Here is a 23,378-nt window from a genome sequence, read left to right on the forward strand (position 1 = left end):
AGCGTTCTTCTTCTGGTGTCTGTGATCTTGTGCCAGGCCATGTATCACACTGGAGTGAAGGGGTGGGATTGGGATGTATGGGGATGGCATCGGTGATTTTTTTAAGGAAACAGACGCAAGACTAGAGTGACAGGCACCAGAAAAGTTTTTTTGGTGAGCTATTGAGGTCAGCGAATGAGGAAAGTAGAGCAAAACCATGGTGATTACATCTTGAAAGTCCATGAGATTCTTTTGGGATAGCTGAATATCTTTTCAATAAAATTCATGTGCTAAAAACACCACTGGAAGCAGTGGACGTTCTCTATGAGGAGCAGAGAACCAGGTCTGATTGGACAAAATGGTCCACAGCTTTTTGTCATGAACATTTGTACATCTTGTTTCCTCTGACTGTAACAAAGGACTTGCTTTAATCCAGGTTTACAGCATTATTTTTAGCCCTGCTAGCAGCGTGGCTTCAGGGATGGCAATGTCAGTCTGTCGGTCAGTTAGAGGGTCTGTCACGTTGGTCCAAACAGAAATATCTCCTACCATTTGGTAGAAACAATTGCAACAAGCATCAGGTCAAAACACTGATTCTTCCAGTACTTTGGTTTATGACCAAATAACTGCAAAACTAATGACATTCCCATCAGCCTCAGCTGCACTATTTTGTATACTAGTTGAAGTCTATAGTCTATATTAGCTAAGACTATTAAACTAAGACTGGGAAAATGGTAAACGTTATACCTGCTTAGCTTTAACACTGCTCAGTCACACCATATTACTCCCAAGTCAAAGTGACAAAACACACATTTGAGAATTTCAATGACACTGTTTATTTATCACCACTTGACCTGTGTGTTTGTGTGTGTGTGTGTGTGTGTGTGTGTGTGTGTTTGCTGCGCCTCACCATGTATTGTCTGTTTATGTCCATATTTATGTGTATGCCTCTCTTGTATGATTGTAAAACCTTTGATATCTAGCTCGATTGTGATAGTCCCCCTTCCTGTACATGAACACATATTCTGCTAGTAAAAATACACAACAGGCCAAAACAACTCAACTGGTGTCTTCGCTACACACGACAAGGCCCAGCGTCTGTAAACGGTGAAAAGTAACAATCAAATAAGAACATCAACTTAATCCTTGGTTGGCGAGAAGGGGTTTGCTTTTCAGGCTGAAGCACTCCTCCTCGTATGAATCGATACAAGTCTTGATTTTGTAGCACTTGGTATTATTAGATTGAATGACATTATGAGGTGTAGAAACTAACCAATGGTTACACAGTTTTCAGAAAAAAGTATATTGTATATATATAGTTATATATAGATTTATATTCATTTATAAGCTTTTTAAAATAGCACAGTAAACACTTTGCACACATGATAAAAACCACTGAGTGTGTCTGATTGTTTATGTATAGGCCAATGGCATCAAGGGAACCACATCCTGGTAAAGGGTCATTTCACTTTCTCTGCAGTCAGCTCAGGAAGGAACTTGGAGAACAGTTAGTCGCTAGTTTAGAAATGAGAACATTCATTTGTGATATTTTATTGACAAACTGAACATGAGGCTCGTTTCTGCTCCTTTTTCTACGCAGTGTATTTGTTTAAATCTCCTTCCTGAAGTGGCTAAACTTGAAAGAGGACTGAACCCATCTCCGGACCGCATGTTCCTTTTCTATAACGGTAAGTTGGAATACGTTAGAGTCTGCACACTTTAACCACACAGAAAGAACAACAGAAACAAAAAAGAGAAGTTATATAAAGACAGTCAAGTCAAAAAAACGGAGATACAGAATTTATAGTACTGCACATCATCTCTGGTTGTCCTCTTTTCCTTCTTTTTTTTCTCTCATTTTATACCTGTACAACAACCGCACGCTCTCTCTCTCTCTGTCTAATTGTCTTTCTCTCTCTCAGTCTCTCGCTTTCTCTCTGGCTGTCGGCCTCCTTCCCCTCCCCCCCCCACACACACAGTCTCTGTACAGTTGGCTTAGTGGTGACCATAGAAATAGCTAAAGGGTTCCGTGTGACATTGGTTGAAATTTGTACAGAAACATTAGTTTTTTTTCTTCATGTAAACAGGCACACACAGATCTCTAGAGGCTAACTCCTCAGTCAAAAACAAAACAAAAACACCTCTGTGACTTTATCGGTCCCTCCTCTCCTTGTTTTGTATTCCTCCGTTCATTTCAGTTCCTCTCTTCTGTCTGCTGATGACTTTATAATTTTCACATGTTGAGTGTTGCGGCCCTGGTCTCAGTCCTGCTGAGAGGAATAAGGCCTTGGATTGCTCCTTAGATATCTAGAGGTTTACAGCTACTCAGTATTTATTTCTCCCCTCCTCCCTCAGCGACTACTGCCAAGGCTTTGTTACAGTTCGCCACCCAAGATAATGAAGCTTAACCAAGGTTGCTGTTGTCCAGGTTGCTGTTTGTTTAGTTTTATTTCGCTGTCTCTAGCATCAGTGTTGGTGGTCTAGTACAGAAATTCACGCTGTCTCCGACAGGTCCACGTGGAACGAGCTAGCAAATCCTTTTGCGGGCTGAAAAGACAGAGAACACACTTGTTAAGACAAATGGCACCCAGTCCCTCGAGACTTTTTAGTGACACAACCGGCTCGAAATACCATCTCTTGAAGGATACATGCCACAAAGGACTCTCTGTGAAGTTATTTATATACCCTAAAGGCTGGTCCTGCAGTGTAATGGTAAAACTAATTTGGGAATTGGGTAAAAAACATGTCCATCAGTGAAGATAAATGTAAAAAATTTGGTGGCTACATAATGCATGCATAGAAAATACACAGAGCACTAATTGCTTCATTAATTATCTATAAATGGATCATTAAACATTTATAAAACCTTTATCAAGGCAACCCTGGTGATCAGAGCATTACCGTAGCCACTAGTAGCATAGGGTGCTATTTTTAAAAGTAGAACATGATGCCTATTGGTTAATAGAGCCTCAGCCTCTGGGACTATTCTCATCTTTTTACAGACTGATGAACAACAAAACCTTTGCCGTGGCAGCACGGGGTCAATTTATTTCAACAGACCAGGAAAAAACGGGTGAAATCGTAAATCAAGAAAGTAAAATAAAATATAATAAAGTTGTGGGTTCTGGACTGAGCGAATATAGAGTGCATTTATCCTAGCCCTGCAAGGCAAACGAGATGAGCAGACGCGCAGGCATCTATATTTGGAGCAAAGCAGGCTCTAGCACCTAAAGGCTAAATACAAATTATTTTTCACACAGCCCTGATGTGCAAGAGGAAGATTGCTTGGCTCTGTTTGCTAAGTCACAAACAAGGAAGGGCAAAAAAAGAAAAGAAAAGAAAAAAGAAGCAGGTTATGGTGCTCATCGTTTACCTGAGAGACGGCCCACAGTCAGCATGCAGTATCATGGAGGATGGTGGTTAACATGGTGGTGACTTGACTGGAAATGACTTCTCTACTGAATGTGTATATCGAATCCATTCTCTACTCTTAGAGCTAATAGAATATTCATGTAATGTGAAGCTTGGAAAGCAATTGAATGCAGCAAGAAGTGTCCTGCCATCCTTTTCTAAAGAGTCCCATTCTGCTTCTTAAGAAATGCAAGCTGGATACTCAATTTTATTCCAATGGATATCAATATTTTTCATTTGCCAGATTAAACCCTCCTCGTGTTGTAATAGTTCCCCTCCTTTCTTGCACATAAACTTGTGTGTATGCCACTTTTCCAACTGAAGAATCTCAACCTCAGGGTTGACAGCGCACCTCACCCACCCTTCTCTATGTCAGGTATTGATCCGCAAGCAAGCGAGTTTAGATACGCGAGACGTCCTTTTTAGAACAAAATGGACCTCAATCCTTGTGAAAAAGAAGGAGCGTGGGTTGTGTGTTTCACCTTTCAAGCTATTCAGTAGGGAAGTCATGGTGCTCGAGCAAAACTCAGTTGTTGAGCAAATGGAAAAAGATGTCCTTTACAAAATGAGATGATCTATCTTATAGTCCCTCTCTATGCGCTTAAATCATGTTTCAAACTACAAACAGCGTTTTAATGTAGGTGTGTTGTAGATGGCAAGAATAGAAACGTGACGTGTGCTTGTGTTCGTGACCTTTACTAATATGAGCATCAGATAAAAAGGCTGATTGGAAAGAATTTTGAGGGGAAATTTAGAGAAAATGAAAAAGAAAGAAAAAGGGGCAACAGCAGGTTAACATGAGTCCAATTCAAATTTGGTTTATTTTATAATAAAATCACATGTTTACAGACAGTGTTTAGGGTTAGGATGGGGTTATATTGAATTTTTCAGAATGGGTTTTTGGAGGGGGATTAGCAATGATAGATTACATTTTACATTCTACAAAAGAAATTATAATTTATTTAAAAAACAAAAACAAAGCAAAACAACAAATCATAAAGCTGTATTTTTAAAAACTCCTCAAAAATAGAAGAAATAAAAGTTGATGAACAACATAAAAAGTCCAGATCAGAATCAAGAGGCGGATTCATCGTCCCCTCCTTTAGTATCTGTACTGGACCAGACCAAAGTCATAGGGTCCCAGGGAACTTTCATACTGATACTCACAGAGAAAGGTGGGTTTGTACGGTAGGGTCCCCCTATCATACTCTTTCCTCTCTAGCGTGCTGGAGCTGTACTGCGGCTGTTGCTGATGGAGGTGATGGTGAAGGCTGTGGTGTGACTGTGACCTTTGACCGTCCTTGCCAAAGGTGGAGAATGACCTATCGTTGGACGAAGCGGCGGACGAGGTCATGGTGAGTTGGTCGGAGAGGTTGACGGAGGAGGGTACCTCAGTGTCGGGCAGCGTGGCGTCCATGCCGGGGACGTGCAGGTTGCTGCGGTAGTCCGGCCCCTGGCGCCCATCAGATGGCACGAAGGACGGCATCCAGCAGCGGTCGGAGTGGCCCAGGGCTTTGCACTCCTCCGTGCAGTTGGAGAACAGGTCAGCGCCTGCACAGAGGATAGAGATAGAGGAGTGGGAAGTGGAAGCGGGATAAGGCAGGGAGATGAAAAGGTGAAAATGTGGATGAGAGATTACAGAGATATAAGGGATGATAAGTAAAAGGAGAAACAAAATGGGGGGAGCATGAGAGGAGAAGTGTTTTGAGGGGAAAGGCAAGATGGAGGGGGAGATGAGAGAAAGAGACCAGAAGAGAGAACATAAGTTAGCAATCATTTGCCAATGTCGCGAGCAGAAAAAGTGCAGCAAAAGCTATTCATCAAAGAGACAAGGCCAACATTGATGAAGCGAATTGTTTGTTTTCCTCCTCACCTCATTCATTCCGAATGAAATGTGCAATCAAAGTGATGTGGTGTTGCGAAAACATTTCACCCCCTCTCCACATCAACATCCTCAGACTCACAATTGATTCCCAAACACCAAGAGACAAACTGTGAATCCATATTCCATCATCCTTGCACAAAAAACGACGACAATTATCTTAAGAAATGCGCCACAAAAACCAACAAAATATTCACTGTCTGCGTAATCACACTCTAATGTCAATCATCCCTATACAAACCGACAAAGTGTGTAATTGACACAGAGCTACTGCCAAAAACAAAACGTCAACATAAAAAAAAAGATTAAATTAACATCTGAAATGATATAATAGAATAACACACACACACTCGCACGGCCAGCATGAAAGAGGTACCAGTTATGTTAATTACACTCTCTTAGAGAGAATAAAGAGTGTAGGACGAGGGGAATGAAGAGTACGAGAGAGAGATTATAAAAGGAACAAGAGACATGAACAGAGTCATCATAATAATGAGACTCTGCAGCTATTCTCTGCTCGTGTGCAGATTGGATTTATAGTTTTCCCGGTTTTCCAGGGAAGCCAGGGCAATGTGGGGAAGCGTCGGATCAAAGCAGGAGAAGAGCAGTTTAGGGTGAGAGGGGGAAAAGAGAGGATAAATCAGGGAAGAGAGGCAGAAAATGGGAGATGGAGAAACAAAGAAAAGCAGACAGCCTGTAATCAGTAATTCCCTGAGGCTTCAGATCAAAGGGTCCACTTACTTAAATCTATTCTACTGATCCACCTGACTGATAACGCCACTGTCCTCTATTACTAAAAGCAGGAGTGCACACACACAAACAATGCCATGTAAGCACATACCTATCAATAGATATAAGGCTACAGAGAAAGATAAGCTTATGCAGAGTGTGTACACACAGAGGCAAGGGAATCATTCCCAAGGGAGAATACTGTTTATCACTTTTAATAATCATAAAAGATCAATTCAACATGAAATATTCACTTCATATTTTCCGACATAATATAAGATGGTAAAATGTTTTTTGTCCTGTCCAATTTCTCCCCCTGCATATTTAGACTAAATCTCAAAACATCAGCCTGTCACAGATTATGGATTATCTCTACCTACAGTGTCAGAGGCAAGCACAGAGAAAACATGACTCGTCATAAAAGCGGTGGTGTACATTGTCAGTATTTTCACTTTTGTTTTGTTTGTTCTGTCAGATTGGTTGCTGCTGCTCTACTGGTCTGTGCATTTCAAAAATGTTCCTACAATATGACGCCAATTTAACAAGACTAAAACAAAAAACCTGCGTAAAACACTGCATTATTGTGGTAAAATCATATCAACTGGTCTTCTTATGACAACTCGGCAAGGGCGTAATCTACACTCCCCTCTCTTTTTAAAATCCTATTTTCTTACTAGAATCTCTTTAAACAGTGTCCTCTTTCTGTCCGGCCTCCATCATCCAGATGAGACAGGAGAGAAGGTGATTAAATTGTTTATATGTGCATACAGTATGAGTCGCCTTCAGTTGTTACTGTGCAGGATTCAAAGCAATAAACTCAACCAGCAACAGTGAGTGGTGCATCGAGTGTCATATTTTTTACCCCTGGGTTTTGCCTCTCAGGCTGTATGCAAACCTGCACTCACCTACCTTTTTGATCATTTAATCTGTATTTTTAGTTTCAGCTAATATTCTATGTTCAAAAATAAGGCTTTAAAGCAAAGGGCTCCTTGTGGTAAAGATGCAAATATGATGTTACCTATCATCCTTATCAAGGAAACTAAACATGATTTTAAGATCAGTGCATTATCAGTACAGCAGGGAATTGCATTGCAGTTTGTTATGCTACCTTTATTACGGCAAGTGTGATAAGCAAATTCATCATCATTTCTTAAATGTAACTGTAACTAAAGAGATTAAAGCAATCTTTTTTCCTGAAAAACAGCAGAAAAGTAGATTGATTTACGTGTGGAAATAGATTTGATTGTTTGGACTTTTATTTCATTGTGTCCCCCAGCGTTTGAAACCAAGAAAGAACCATTGAAACTAGGCATCGAAGACCGATTGGAAAGAAAATAGGCAGAAAAATAACAAGGAGAGATTGTTTAACACGTCCAATCAAAGACCACAAAATCTGAAAAGCCTTCTAAATATAATTCAGTACCAGAACATAAAACCAAAACACATTTTTAGCTGTGACTTAATTTGCTATAATATTACGACTTATTCTAACCGCAAATGTCATCCAGGACACACATAAACACCACACAGCACATTATTAACAACATCACTGTCGACACATTGTCAGAGAACTACCAATGTGGCCGATTCTATTTTTTGCATTTGTGTGCATTGTGTGGCTCTAATCGTGTTGCTAATTCAGGCCTCACGGGGAGCGAGACAGGCAACAAAGACTGTGCAGTGGCCAGAGAGCCAGAGGAGACGCGAGGCTCACAGACAAGGGACAGCGAGGGCCAAACAGACGGGGGAGTCACAGATTTTGCAGACAGCAGGCAGGAGAAGCAGCAAGACTGCAGGAACCATAAGGAAGGAGAGGGGAGACCTGGGCAATCGCAGATGGAAAGAGCAATGGCCAGAAAAGACAGGGGGAGACCCGGGCCTCGCAGATGGATACGGGAGAGGGGTTACACAGAGAGGGAGAGGAATTTGATTTAAGTACCAGATATGAAAAAAAAATCTTAATTAGCTTTATGTGTACTTTAACCCTGTCATATGGAAATGTTTTTAGCATCCAGGCAGCGCTTTCATTCAGAGCCATGTGGGACTGGAGCCCTTCCCAGTAACAATGAATAAGAATAAATGTAGAGAATGTAAAAAAAATCCAGACATGTCCTCCAGACATGTACTAAGACATATATAGAAATAGCCTGCTTGGGACAATAATGTCTGCCTTATGTATTTTCTGCAAAAAAACCCCAACATATATATATTTAATTTCTACATTAAAATCCTTAAAAGAGCAAAATCAACTGCTTCTACCTCATTAAAAATTCTACAATCTATGAATATGCAGATTTTGTTAATTTCTAAAGTTTTCCTGCTTGGACACAAGATGTCTTCTACTTTACTGTGGTGGCTTCGAGTTTCTACATCACTATTGTATGATAGATGGACAAGGGTTGAACTATTTGTGATGTCACAAATCATGCTCATAGGCCCCGCCTCTTAAAATCGGATTATTTTTTGTGAGCACAGAGAAACATTACACGTTCAGCAGATGAAAGTTGAAAATATTCTTCTAGTGTCAAACTCTGCACATACAGCATTCTGCACAGTGAAGCTCAAACATCCAACTGTAGGAACAAGACGAGAAATATATATTTTTTAGAGGAGGGGGGCTTTAAACTTTGACTGTTAATTATATCAGCTGAGGATTAACAGCACACTCTTCTTTTCATTTGGGATTTATGGAGCCTGTACCTGCTTTTAAACTGCTCTGGGTTATTTACTTGAGTAAAACTGCAGCAAAACCGGCACTGAGGGCAAATGGCTGCATGTGAGAGCTGACAGCTTCTTCTTTGTATTTCATTTAACATACTGTGTTTGATTCAGCAAGTTTTAAATATGTCTGTTTACCTCTGTCTCATCTGCCTGCATGGCCCACAGATTCAGCACCAGTCAGTGCTTTTGCAGCCAAATGGTTCGTTTGTTTTTATCACCACCTTGCACATTTGGGTTGTGGGTCAATGGCAGCTTTGTACTCTAGAATAGATACCGTGATCCGGTGAACAAAACAAGAGATCTCAAAATTTCCAACAAGAGCAGTCCCGGAGAGCTACGCTCCAAGATCTGTGTAAATGCTAATTCAGATTTGAGTGGCGTTTACTTGTATTCACCTCCGATTCACCTCTGGAACTAATGTATATTTATGTCAGTCTAGGTTGTTGGCATTGAAATCATTGTATTTCTGCTCATTCCCATCTTACAGTTGGTCTTTAGCTTTTTAATGGACTTCTCACAAATTAATTTCCTCTGTGGACACGTAAGGCTTTTGACCTCGGGCCCTCCAATCATCTCTGTGCTGTTTGCGCTGATAAAACAGTTGGTAGCCACAATGCACATGCTCCTAATTGTACCAAAAAAGAAATCAGCAGAACGACTGAAGCACAGGTGCAAAACCAAACACACATGCAAGTGTGCAGAAAAGCACACAGACAAAGATGGAGAGTTAATGTCGAGGGATTAAGAGAAAGCTCCTTTTGTTCCATCTTTCTCATATCTCAGTGTATTATCAAGCAGGCATAAGGACTCTTTTTTGTGTTTTATGCTCAGGATATGATTGGTAAACATAGTCTGCAGCAGTCACTGTTTACCGTACATCAGGCTCGGAGACACTCTTGTCACGAGCTCCCAAACTCCTCAGTGATTTTTCCTCCTGCCGGCTCACTCTTAAAAAACAGCAACATCAACACATATATGTTTGCAAGCACACACACACACACACACACACACACACACACACACACACACACACACACTTAAAAATACTCTCTTAACGCAGAGATATGTAAATGTACACAAGTAAACAGACAGACAGGCCATGACACCACATGACACCCAGTGGCTGTTGATTCCCGTGAAGCACCTTTTCTTCCTCGGGCAGGAAGCAAAACAACAACCAAAACAGTGACTGGCAATGACAGGCCCTGCCAGCAGCGCTATCTCTCATCGTGACCTCATCAGGCAGGAAGAACACACGCACGCACGCTCGCACACACACACACACACACACACACACACACACACAGACGTAAACTACGCTACACAATGCAAACACAATCTACTTGCTAATAAGCAATCAGCACTTCTGTTCGGTTTTTTTTCACAGCTTTTTTTTCCCATTACATCTCTGAGTGTTTCCGAAATCCCACGTCGGTGTGATTTGACTAATTGCGCTGCCTGACATGCATCCAGCAACTGGGAGCGGGGAAATGAAGGAAAACAAATCCTGGGAAAACACAAGCCCCATCTTTGAATTCACTTTGTGGGTATATATCTGCTACTCTCCAGTTTGCAGCCGTTCCCTCCCTGCACTCATTTGTCTGTCTGTCTCCCGCCCTCTGTCTCTATTAGTCCCTCTGTGTCTCTTTCCCTCCTTCTGTGTCTCTTGTTATTTTCTCAAACGTTTAATCCTCTCTGCCCGTTTCTTCCTCTCTCTTTATCTCTTTTTCGCTCTCAAACAAAAAAACAGAAAAAAAACGTCGTCCCCCAGGTGGAGGGTGTCTTATATCCATACCTCTGTTTTTCATCTTGTCCTCCACTGTTCCGGAGAGAATGCAGACACAAAACGTCAATATTTGGACAGCAGCTCAGGACGGCAGGGGAGTAGCATAGCTTCCTTACACAAGTTGGCCAGCGAGGCTGTGATGAGTAAACCAGAGACCTCCCAGGGCCAAAACAGAGCAAGATGGTTCCCGCCATATCCAGTAATGACAGACAGAGAAATTGTTCTGAGTCTCTGAGAGGCAGCTACCATTTTTGATGTTTGTTGCACAGCAACTGGGCTTGGAAAGAGAGCCAAGATGGCCGCTTGCCCTAACAGTGTCTGTTTGATTAATAACGGCCCTTAGATACTGAAGGTTCTGGATGACCACCGATTATCGATCTCTATTTTGTACACTTTTCATCACTTAGTCTCCTCTTTGAATGCAGTGAGCTATAACATAAAGCCTTGACCAGACTTGTCTTAGATACAATCACGTACAGGCCTACTATTGGCTGCACTATCTAAGGGTAATTCTAGTTTATTACAACTCCCTTGCAGACTGGCAAATAGGACTAGAGGTTAGGCTAGTACATTTTTTTAAATATTGGAGCACATAATTAGGCCTTTTATGTCCTTGCCCTCCTCCAAATAAACTCTTCACTTTGTTTTTTTTACGCATTTAAGCTAGTTGCAATAAGAACAATGCACGCAGATTGCGTTCCCAAGTAGCTAATTTCTCTGTGGATGAGGTTGTGAACCAGTGAACAGCTTCATTTGGAAGTACAACTGATAGTGAGTGCAACTAAAATGTAGGCAATGTGCAATGATAATCTGTTGTTTTTTCTTCCAAATAAACTTGGCTAACATGGTTAAACCCTGTAAGATCATTGTAATTCTTTTTAGCTACATGACTGCATCCCCACATCCCAGCAATGAACTTGGTGATTAGTTATTGACAGGAATGATGGCCAAAACTATACATATATTGTGGAATTCTGAACACCTGAGCTCACTTTGAGCCTACCCAACTATCTTGACATCGTGTTCTGTGTTTTTTGTAGGAAGTTTAGCCTGGCTAGAGCAGATGTTAAACCTCTGGGCAGTAAGGATGATATGTGTGGCCAAAGTATGTTTATGACTCCCAGGACTTTTCTGAGTTTTCCATTAGTCTTACTTCCTCCTGTTCAACTTCAGTAATAAATATCCAAGGCCCCTCTCTGAGGCAAAGAGAAATCATCTTTTTCATTTTTCTTCAGCCGATTTGAGGTGTATTCATATGTATTGGTACTGAGGCTTGTGTCCTCCTTTTCATCTATTTCAGGGTTGGAAACACTTTGCTATTCAGTTCATTCAAAAAGCACTACCTATTCATACGAATAACACATTCATCAAGACACTTGACAAGATGTGTATTGGTAATCAGTCCATCGCCTGTTCTTTGTGTAGTTTTGATTCGTTTCCACACAGAACTATGATATAGTGAATACACTCCATCCTCCAGCTACCTTAAACAAGTTATAAAAAGGTAATTTTTTTTTTACCTGGTTTGTGTGGGACAAGAAAGACATGTTGTATGAATCAAAGTAGTCTAGTGAATTAGTTAATCAAATTGATTGATCTGTCCCTTTTCTTTACTGTGACTTTTATTGATATTTAACAAGCCAGTCAGCTCAGAAGAAGTGATGACATGTCCACTTGTTACAGGCAAAATACAAATGGATTGTCACATTGAGATTCTTCACTCTTTCTTAGGTTATTCTCTGATAGTGGGCTTTGAAAGCTTGAGTGTGAACAATGTCAACCCCCTTAGAGATTGTACATTGTAGGAAGCGTTCTGCTCTCATTTCTCCTGATTGAATGATTGATCAATGATGATGATTATTCTTCAAGTTGGGTTGTTTTCCAGGCCGAACATTTGCTTCACGAATACAAGGATTTGATGATTTTGAATGAACAGAATACCTTCTTTGGTTTTGGACTGCAATTTTGCGTTCGATTCTGGGAAGCGCTTTTTTTTTTTCAAACACATCAATGATGAAGATAATCCTTAGTTGCAGTCTGACATTACTCTTTTGACAACAGAACTGAAGATCTCTTCTTGACTGAAGGTTTTATCCATATGTAAGCAACGTTATTGTGCCTTTTTTTTACCTTTTTTCCATCACATTGAGCAGGGCCTCTTCATTTCTTTCACTCTTTCATTTGTGAGCTTTTGAAATCAACCTGAGACCTTCTTTTTTGGTCTCATGGATCATAGACTGTACCCCCAGTTTTGTCAGTATCTAGGGCCTGAGAGGAGGCTGTTTCAAAGCACTGTATGCTAAATTCCTCTGACAGCTCACTGACATGGGAAACTGCAACACGGTGCCCGCCACTAATTCATAATCAGCCATCTAATACACCGTTGCCACAGTGATTTAATTGTCCCATTTGTCACGGCTGTTGTTCTCACCAAAACAAACGTCATGATAATGATCATTTCCAGTCTCCCAGCCGTCACGCAGCCTTCCACAGCTGATCGAAGGTTTCTGAGATGCCACATTTTTTTTCACTGATGCATATTTTATCCCCTCTTCGCTGTCACCTTTTCTGTTTTGCTTGCTCACTCTTGCCGCCATGTCCTATTAGGATGATGAGGGGAATAATGAGGAAAACAGCGTCTAATTTGAATCAAGCAACCTAAAAAAAATAGAGTGGGTGTGGGGAGGTAAAAGGTGTGGTAGTCAATCAATAGTGCTTTGGCTCCTGACGCAGCAGTGCCTCACTCCAGACACGCTGCTCTCAGAAAAGCCATTTGCCCACTTTTTAAAGGTATCCGCTGAAATCCCAGCCTCACAGGCAGTGTCCCTTTGATTTAAAACCACGTCAGGAGACTTATTTTCTAAAGTGTCAGACGAGCGGCCGAGCGGGAAGCTACGGCAGGTGTAGTTGATGATATGCCAACTGGAAATGGTTTTCCCTTGATTTGAAATATTCCGAGGTGCACCGAAAGGGAGAGTGTGCCGCGCGGTCCCGTGAGGAAACCTTGCCTCTAACCCTCCTTTGATAATTGCTATGCAAAGGTTCTCGAAATGAATTACTGATCAGCCGAGTGTTGCGGAGAGCCAACGTGTGGGGGAGACAGAATGAAGGATGAGACCCTGCCACAAACCCTGGTGGAGAATATGTGTGTCAGACACACACACAGAATGCAAATATATATACTGTCAATGCCTGCAAAACATATGCGTCTGTATGCGTGTGCACACATGGATTTGCTTATGCACACGATATATACATTTATAAATACATGTGGTCTATACATAGCCTTGGCTCAGGCGTATTCAGTTTGGCTCTCCACCGCCTTCCTGCAAAACTGAAGAACATGCACCCGGCATAAAACTCTTATAGGCGAGCGCACACTATACCATAGACATACATAGCAAACAGCCCACATGAGACAACCAACAATACTCTCCTCCCTCCATATGTATTTACACAGTAAAATAAGTCACACATATACATACAGAGAGGCAAATGAGCAATAGGTATGCCTTTATAGAGGCAATATACACCTGGAAGAGTGCCAAGACCTAGCTACCACTCTCTCCTCTCAAACTGAATCTCATTTAAGCTTCCCAGAGTGCCGTCTCAAAGGAAAACTCCTTTTCAATACAGACATCATCACCTGGCCTCATTTTCTCACACACACACAACACAAGCGGATTACATACAGGTATCATGTATACGCCTACATATTAAATCACACAATGGTATACCTTTACACCCACGCACACACACTCCATCTGGTTATTTGTTCACATAGGTCTGTGAAACTCAAGTGTCCCTGTTTCCAAAGTACCAGTCGTGTGATATTACCTCCCATGGAGTGCTAAGCTGTTCCCTTCTAAATCCAACATGAGGAACAAATGTTGGTTTCCTCGTATGAAATACAGAGTACAGCACCAACTGGGTACGCTCCCAGGCCAGTGCCAAACCAGCATGCACACTCAGAGCCAAATTAAGCCGAGGAAAGATGTTATTGGTTCATAAATGCAGTCCTGTTACCAGCAAGAAGAAACTCAAGGCAGCACTTCACGTTAAATACGTTTTAAAACGCTGGTGCAGGCCGAAGCATCATGTCAGGGCTGATTCCTCACTGAGGACTGAGGTTACCTGCTAGAAGAATAGACTGAGATGTATATCACATGTTCATACAACCTACATACCTTGTTATCTCTTATCTTCCCTGTGTGTCCATCTCTGGTCTACTCAGCACAGTTGCAAAGAAAAAACAGCCAAATTCTGCTTGACTGTGCTGTTCCAGATATTCCTAGATAACACTCTGATGGAAGATGTCTAGCTCCACGTTAATATTTTTTTTGCAAAACTCTTTATTCTTAATAAATAAAGAGATCTGCCTTCGTGTTTCTTCTAATTCTGCATTTCAATCTCTCACAGTTTGACCTTCCCCCTGCCTGTTTCATCAGCGAGGGCAGGGAGTGACACTACCACTGCTGAATACTGGCTCTCTATTTGGGCTTGGTTCATTAAAAATGTCAAACACCGTGGAGCCTGATGAGGGCCATTCACCATCCTACAACACCTATCTAATCTGCTCTATTTGTATTCCCAGCACTGATATGATATTTGGCAGGCTCCGGTCTAGACAGGGGTCTTACGCGAGCTGTGTAGAACAATCCCTCAGAAGGAAAGGGCAATTCAATATGAAATGAGATTTTGTATTGCTCCACTTTTTGTCTGACTCCACTTTGATCAATAAACAGGTACTAACCTAATAGAATTTTAGAGCGAACAAGGGGAGGCTTATGATAAGACCAAAAACCTGGTCTAAAAAAAAATCTACTGCACTGTAAAGTAGGGAAGAGAAATGAGGGTCAGTAAGTAAACCTGAAGTGAGAGTGCGGATGGGGAAATGTTCCCTAATTCCAGCATTTTACCGTCGCTTTAACTTATGGCAAAACTAAAACAGACGTGGCTAACAAACAGAAAGGGTCCAAAAGCTGCTCATGTGCTTGATCAGCTGAATCTATAACAAACAGAGGCAGTACATTACACCGACTGCAAGGCTGATTGCAATGCATGTCATTATACCAATTTAGCTTCCATGCCTTTTCCTTTGACTGGGTGAACCTATTGATTTGTGCTACTAAAGCACTGCAGGCCTCACACTGCCTCGCTGCTCGGAGGAACAGCGGCGGGGGTTGGAAAGAGAGAAGGGAGGGAACAGCAACAGGGCAGATAAAGAAAAAGAAAATCTCCCCAAAAGAAAAAAAAAATTTCCTCCCTTTCACCCGGGTGTGAAATACAATCAACACCTCTGGGGCCTGTTCATGCCAGCCAGCCAGCCAGCAACACCGGAGCCCGAGCCTTCGCACACTCAAATTAAGGAAATTAAAAGTCACCGATCCGCACCAACAATTCAGCATTATCCCATTCACAGTCGCAAACACACACTATAGAAACAGATTAGGGGAGAGAGTGGGTGTATGTGAGTACTGAAATGACAGTGTAATTATGTGATGTGTGTAATGGTGGGGGGGACTCACCGGCCGAATGACCCCGGTTGGTGGCATCGTGGTCGCTGTCGCCCTGCTCGCTGTCGCCGTGACCACTGTCTTTGGAGCTGACGATGTCTGCCTCTTGGAATGCCGAGCTGGGAGAGGGTGAGGGAAGTGAGGGAGGGAGCGTGGTGTCAGACAGAGAAGAGGGAGACAGAGGTCGAGATTGCGATGTTGGGAAAACAGGGGGAAGAAGATGAAGGGAGAGGAGGAGGATTAAATGAGGGGCAGAGAGGAGGAGAAAGGGAGGGAGAACCAGAAATCAACACCACATTAATACAGTCACGGTGGCCGTCAAGAGTCTAAATTGGATGTTACACATGGCATGTAATGAAATCCAGCATTAGAGCTTTAATAGGCGCTGCTCTGTCAGTTATGGGACTGATGCCAAATTGAAGATGAACGTTATGGATACATTGGGAACCATGTAGCCTCTCAAAGCCACAATTAACGATGCGGAATATACAGGATTCACACTGATGGGTGTAATATTCAATTTTATTGATATGTGAATAGGTTGTGGTTCCATGAGGCCTATTGGGTGTTATAGGTCCTCTGATGCTGGATGGTATGTGGCTCACTAGGTTTTGCACATTGGTAATAATAGGGTGTGTGTGTGTGTGTGTGTGTGTGTGTGTGTGTGCTTTTCACTACCTGTTGACACGTCTGGGTCTGTCCACCAGATAGCTGAGTTCTGCTCGTTGGTGTTTTGTCTAGAAAACCCACAGAAACACACATTTGATCACTTTCAATGCCAAATAGACACAATAATAAATGCATGGGAAGGAGGTGTTTACTAGATAAGAGGGACATAACTGACCACGTGTGCATACAATGGTTGTCAATGTGTGATTGTGTTAGCAGAAGCTGTGTGCCGACGGTGCCGCGCATCCACTTGGTGAGTGAGTGGGCGATAGGAGACGGGAGCAGGGGAGAGTGGGTTAGGGAGGCGATTGAATGCGTAAATGATTGAGCCGCCCGATGCTGAAACTGAACAACCTTTGTTCACGGTGCTGCCGTGCCGGGTCGTGCACGGAATACTTAACGCACAGCTAAGGCAAGGCTGTGACTGGCTGTCTGGCTCCACTCCAGCCACAGCGCAATCAACAAAAAGCCCCCCCCCCCCCCCTCCCCAACTCCACAGCTCCCCCGAGCAGAACGCACAGGCTGAACACAAAACAGGGCCGTCAAGCCACTCGTCTCCTCCCTTCTTTTTGACATATTTTATAACCTAATAAAGATTTATCAACTAAAAATTTTCTGGGCTTAAGGAGAGCCACTTAATGGCGCCTGCTGATGTGACCAAGCTGCCTGGCATGCACAGAAATGTTCTCTTGGCGGGAGAAGTTTCTGATCAGTGTATGCAGTTATTATCTCCCCACTTTACTATAATATTTGGACTCTTTTTTTTTTTTGTTAAACAAAAACCGTCCATCCATCCATGCGTGCGCGCTCGTGCGTACACATGAATAAATGGCTCAGATTAAACAATATCACCAAACATAGAATTAAAACATAACATAAAAAGAAACCTGTCTTCCAAACTTCGGGATCTGATTGGGAAATGGTAAGCACTGTATGCCCAAAGTCAGAATCTCTGCCACACCCGATTGCGCACGACACAAAGGCTGATCTGACAGCAGTCTATAGCGAATACAACTAAAAGGCCACATGAGATGTAACAATTGACATGTCCAATCACCATTACGCATGTCAATGATTAAAGGCCACAGAGCAGAACAGCCCGGTCAATAGCAGATACCTCTTTCATCCTCTCTGAGACTTTTGCTGCGCGTGACCTGAATGGATAACATACTTTTGACATGAAGCAGACCCAGCTGTTGATGTGTGGAGGATCTTTAAAATTGGGTTAACCCTTTAAATCACGCGTTTGTGCACTTTTAACACATCTCCCAGGGAGTGTGAGCACGGAGCGGAGCCCTGGGCGACTAGAGCTGATGCAGGCTTCTCTTACCTCATTAGAGAGAATACTGCCATTGGATATGATGTCCGGTTGTTGGTCACTGTAACCCGTGACTATGGCGCCGCAGGGGTTGGTGTGATCCGTGTCATTGCTGCGGGACGGGCTGCACGGTTTGAGGAACATCAGATCCGTTTTGGCGGACTCAGGTGTCAGACACACCTGGTAGCAGTAGGAGTTCTGGTTCTGGTGGTGGTGGGAGCCGAAGCCCCCTCCCACGCCGCCCACACCAGACTCCTCCACGGGCACCTGCCCCACTGGCCCGACCCCTGACGTCACGTTGGTGCTCTGAACTAACATGATGTCGGATTTACTCAGCTTCTTCTGTTTCCGGCCGCGGGCCTGCCTGCTGCAGCACGGGCCGCAGCAGAGACAGCACTCTCCAGCCAGCAGGCACGTGTACAGGTTGAGCTTCTTGTCCTTTTGGCAGCGCACGGCCAGCACGATCATAGCCAGGAGGAAGATGAAGGACACGGAGCCCAGGGCGATGATGAGAATGAGGGTGAGGTCAAGGGAGGTCTCCTTTGCCTTGGAGGCCGAGCCGCGATCCCCGCTGCGGCCTTCGACCACGCTGTCCACCAATATTACACTCACACTGGCTGAGGAGGACAGAGGGGGCTGCCCGTGGTCCCTCACTTCGATCAGCAGGTCGTAGTAGCCCTGCGGGTCCCGCTTTGGAGAGATCCTGCGGGCTGTCCTCAGCTCCCCTGTCCTCCAGTCCATACGGAACATCCCCATCTCGTTGCCCCGCAGGATGCTGTAGGACAGCCGTGCGTTCTCGCCGTCATCCGCATCCATGGCCACGATGCGCGTCACCAGGTAGCCGGGCTCCGCAGAGCGCGGCAGGTGCTCTTTGGCTGTGCCGTTCTTACCGATGGGGGCTATTACAGTGGGCGCGTTGTCATTCTGGTCCACTATGATCACATTTACGGTGGCATTGGAGAAGAGCTCAGCAGCACCAGAGTCTTTAGCCTGCACCATGAAGCTAAACTCCTTCAGCTGCTCGTAATCAAAAGAGCGCAGCGCGTAAAGGTAGCCGGTGTCCTGGTTTATGGACACATAAGTGTCCACAGACATGCCCTGTATGTCACACTCCAATATGGAGTAAGTAATAAGAGCGTTCTGTCCTATATCAGGGTCCAAAGCGCTCACAGCGTGAATGAAAGCACCGGGCACATTATTCTCAGTCACATACACATCATAAACAGCCTGCGTAAAACGGGGCGCATTGTCATTCTCATCGGAGACGTGCACTTTGATGGACTTGCTGGTGGCGAGCGAAGGCTGACCTTTATCTTTGGCCACCACAGTGATAGTGTAGGAATCTGTGTTCTCTCTGTCCAGCGGTCCGTCCGTCACGATGGTGTAGTAGTTTTTAAAAGACGACTTGAGCTTGAAAGGAACGTCTCCAAGTATCTCGCAGCTCATGTGTCCGTTCTCGCCGGAGTCCCGGTCTGAGACGCTGAAAAGTGCGATCACGGTGCCCGGGGCGTCCTGCTCGCTTACGGATTCAGTCACAGTGCTGAAACCGATCTCCGGTGTGTTGTCGTTCACGTCCACGAGTTTGACCAGCACTTTGCAGTGCGCGGGGACCGCATTCGCCCCCAGATCTTTAGCCTGGACGTAAATCTGGTGCGTGTTGCTCTCTTCATAGTCCACCTCGCCCGCCACCTCTATCCTACCTGTTCTGGCATCAATGTTGAATAAGTCCTTTATCCGCGGGGCGTTGTGATTGCTGAAAGAATAAACTATTTCCCCGTTTTGTCCCTCGTCAACATCCGTGGCGTTCAGCTGAATAACCAGAGTGCCCACGGGAGAGTTTTCCCGCAGGTTAACCGAGTACACAGTCTGGTCAAAGGTGGGCGCGTTATCATTGGAGTCCAGAACTTTAACGACCAGCAGAGCCGTCCCGGTCCGCTGCGGGATGCCCCCATCCACCGCCGTCAGCACATAGCGGTGCACCGCCTGCTGCTCCCTGTCCAGCGACTTCTCCAGCACCAGCTCTGCGAACTTGTTCCCGTCGCTCTGCGTCTGCACGTCAAGGTAAAAATAGTTATTATTCGTTATGGCATATGTGCTGAGCGCGTTCGAGCCCACATCGGGGTCGAAGGCATTCTCCACCGGGAACCGGGTCCCGGGGATGGCGCTCTCCGATATCTCCACGGAAATGTCCGTCTCGGGGAAGCTGGGTGGATTGTCGTTGATATCCATCACCTCGATCTCCACGCGAAAGAGCTCCAATGGGTTCTCCAGAAACACCTCCAGGTGCAATAGGCACGGGATGGTCTGCTTACAGATTTCTTCCCGGTCAATTTTCTCCTTCACCACGAGCGCACCGTTCTCCAAGTTCACCTCCAGATAAGGTGTTCGTGAACTAGGCACCGTCTGAAAGCGGCGAGCGGAAAGTTTGGTAATGTCCAGCCCCAAATCCTCTGCGATATTCCCAACCACGGAGCCAGGCTCCTGCTCCTCTGGCACGGAGTAGTGTAGCTGTGAGACAGCTCCATCCAGGATGGAGAGCAGGAATATGAAGCAAATCATCTCCTCTCCCTCTCACAAAGTGCACTTCGAGACGAAACAAAAAAAAAGTGTTATTCCTTTTTCTCACAAGAAATGAGCATTTCCCATCTCCTCTGTCCGTAAAAAGGCAGTGAAATAAACAGCAACAAGGCAGTCCGACTCTGAAATTCCTCTCCTCTGCCTCGGGTCAGTGGAACATTGTGTCGTTTCAGCTGTGAGAAGCACAGCCATTTGATCCGAGCTTCTCTGTTTTAATCAATTCTGCACCGGTCTGTGAGTTTTGGCGTCAGAGCAAACATTGCAGGCTGGAGCCAGGACGCATAGCCAACACTCCCTGTGCACAGAACAGACTGCCCCTTCTTCACTCAAAGTCACACAACAACATAGGAAATTCCACACGAGCCGGAAAAGAAGAGCAAAAACTCCTATTTACGCACCGCCGAAACCTAAAACAAAACGCAACTTCTAAATAAAGACTGGCGAATAACAGGACTTTCTCTCTGTCTCCCTCCCTCTCTCTCTCTCCCTCTCTCTGTGAGGATGTAATCACTGCGCCTAAGCGCTCAAAGCGGATGATGTTCTCAGCTCGGCTTCTGTAAGGCGAGTGTGAGCAGCGGGGTTGGTTTTGCGCACAGCTCCTTTCCCCACCAGCCAATGGTATTCTCAAACACCGGGTGTAATGGCACCTGATTGGGGCTCTGCAACGCCAGCCAGAGCACACATCGGGCCCCTCATAACAAAACCAGTTAAGTGCCGCTGCGCTCCTCTCCTCTCCTCTTCTCTCCTCTCCCTCCTCCAGGCCCGGCCTCAGTTGTAGCAGGGAAATTAAATGTTTTACACATCCAGTGAATTAAGAAAGTCCAATAATAGTGGGTGACAGTTGGCATCAGTGCAGATAATATTGCAGCTGCCAGGGGGACGCTGGCATTTCTGAAATATTGTATAGCAAAAAACTGCCTTTATTTATTATGATCACAGTTGTTGTGGGGTTTTTGTCTTCTTCCAGTGTGACAAATGGCTCTCAGTTTGCTACATAAAGAACCCTGACCCTCATGAGGTTGCCCTTGACGCAATTATTTCAACAGTTTCTGATTAAAGCGCCGCTCTGATACCAATGCATGAGTCAGAATAGAGCAAGGATGCCCACAGCCAAAGACCACCATGTAAAGAGCCTGCGCAAGTAAAGACAGCTAGTGACGCAATACCCCACAGTGCCATGGCCATACTCTCTCTCTCCCCTCTCTCTCTCTCTCTCTCTCTCTCTCTCTGTGAGATGTGCACACATCTAAGCACAACTTAAGGGGGGAACAAACGTTTTTTTAAATAAAGTGATATCTCCAGTGTTGTTTGCTAGTGAGCATCAGTGTGATACAAGGTTCCATCAGATGCAGGATCACACATGAGTTACTTTAATTCAGCTTAATGAAGCGTCATACTTTAGTCCTACCGTGTTGCTAATAGCCTGGAGCCTATTAGTTCCCCTATCTTCCCATTCTTATCATTAACCCTCTCACATGCTGGCCTTAACTGGAATGCAGTTGCATCATGTGCTAATTTAATTCATAAAGCATAAATTAAATATGCAAATGGAATAGTTGTGAGGGAGACACAAATAGTGGGGGTCTAACTACTTGCACACCATTTGGAGGATGATGACAAAAAGATGAAAAAGAGCGTAATTGAAGTTAATTAGCATAAGTCTCTAATTCCAAATGTAATAGACGGAGCGCAACAATATCGGCCGTAATGCAAAGCGACGTGCCCATTGTGCAGCGGATTAAACAGCGAGTGATACGCGATTCTGCATCTCGCCATACAAGTCAGGAGAAACAAAGAGGAGACGTTAGATGAATTTCCACCCATGTCTGAGCCGGAGCTGTGTGACTGAATCGAGCTGACACTGGAGTCGGATCTCAGAGCAGCTCCCCCCCCCCCGCCCCCTCTCTCTCTTCCCCTCTCTCTCTCTCTGTCAGGGTGTTACAGAGACCAACGTCGCCCCCTCGCGTCTGCCCGCTCTCTTTTTGATATTCCTGGAGATGAAGAGGGATCACCGGAACTTACTTCATAGGTAGAAATACCTCAAACAACCCAGCGATGGAAGTTGTTGAACTTTATTTAGTATTTTATGTGCTGTAGGCTCTAGTGCACTGTATTGCTTTTGAACACTTCTTCCACCACTGTACATGGACAAGTCAGCATGACATGTTAAAAGAAAAACATAATATTACAATAACAGAAGCGAAAATATTAAAGTTGAATTAAAATGTGTAAAAATAGAAAATCTATGGCTACTTATATTCTCTTTATTTTATTAGACTTTATTATTTGATTTGATTTGTACAGGTAAAATGGTGGAAGAAGTGTTTAGATCCTTTATGTCAAAATAGCAATACCACAATGTAAAAATCCTCCATTATAAGTAAAAGCCCTGCATTCACTTATGTTAATTAAAAGTATAAATGTATTATAGGATATATGTGTATAAAGTACAGCAAGTAAAAGTGCTTGTTATGTCGACAAATAGCCCCAGTGAGTGTCATATTACTATATATATACTGCCATTAGTGACAGATGATAAGTTTCAGTAATACTGTTGGTCGAGATGAAGCTAGTTTTACTGTAGTTTAACAATTCATATTTTAAAAGCTGATCATATTGTTTGTATATATGTCCCATATAAGTAATATCTATATGTATCAGGAAAATGTAATATGCTAATACATCCAAACTGCGCTCAAGAACAGTGGGCTTAGTGAGGAAATGTAATGAGTAGACCTGTGCTCAGGCTCGTCTTTGGTGGATCTCCACTGGGAGTTACGCGAAGCCACC

General features: G+C 43.9%; 1 protein-coding gene across 3 annotated transcripts; it reads right to left on the reverse strand.

Annotated features, from left to right (window-relative positions):
* Window positions 1-791: 791 nt before the first annotated feature.
* On the reverse strand, window positions 792-21,172 carry pcdh10a (protocadherin 10a). 3 transcript variants are annotated; one of them, XM_051385437.1, is made up of 5 exons: window positions 18,024-21,172; window positions 16,703-16,761; window positions 16,037-16,143; window positions 4,781-4,941; window positions 792-2,526 (listed from the first exon to the last, which is right to left on the reverse strand). In XM_051385437.1, exons 1-5 carry the CDS (start codon window positions 20,568-20,570, stop codon window positions 2,473-2,475), a joined length of 2,928 nt encoding a protein of 975 aa, XP_051241397.1. In that variant the 5' UTR covers window positions 20,571-21,172; the 3' UTR covers window positions 792-2,472. The 3 variants fall into 3 exon arrangements, with proteins under 3 accessions (XP_051241397.1, XP_051241396.1, XP_051241395.1); XM_051385436.1 differs by having other exon boundaries at window positions 4,558-4,941; XM_051385435.1 differs by lacking the exon at window positions 792-2,526 and having other exon boundaries at window positions 4,183-4,941.
* Between the last annotated feature and the right edge of the window lie 2,206 nt (window positions 21,173-23,378).

The sequence above is a fragment of the Dicentrarchus labrax genome, unplaced genomic scaffold (assembly GCF_905237075.1).
Source record: "Dicentrarchus labrax unplaced genomic scaffold, dlabrax2021, whole genome shotgun sequence".
NCBI classification, from domain to species: domain Eukaryota; kingdom Metazoa; phylum Chordata; class Actinopteri; family Moronidae; genus Dicentrarchus; species Dicentrarchus labrax.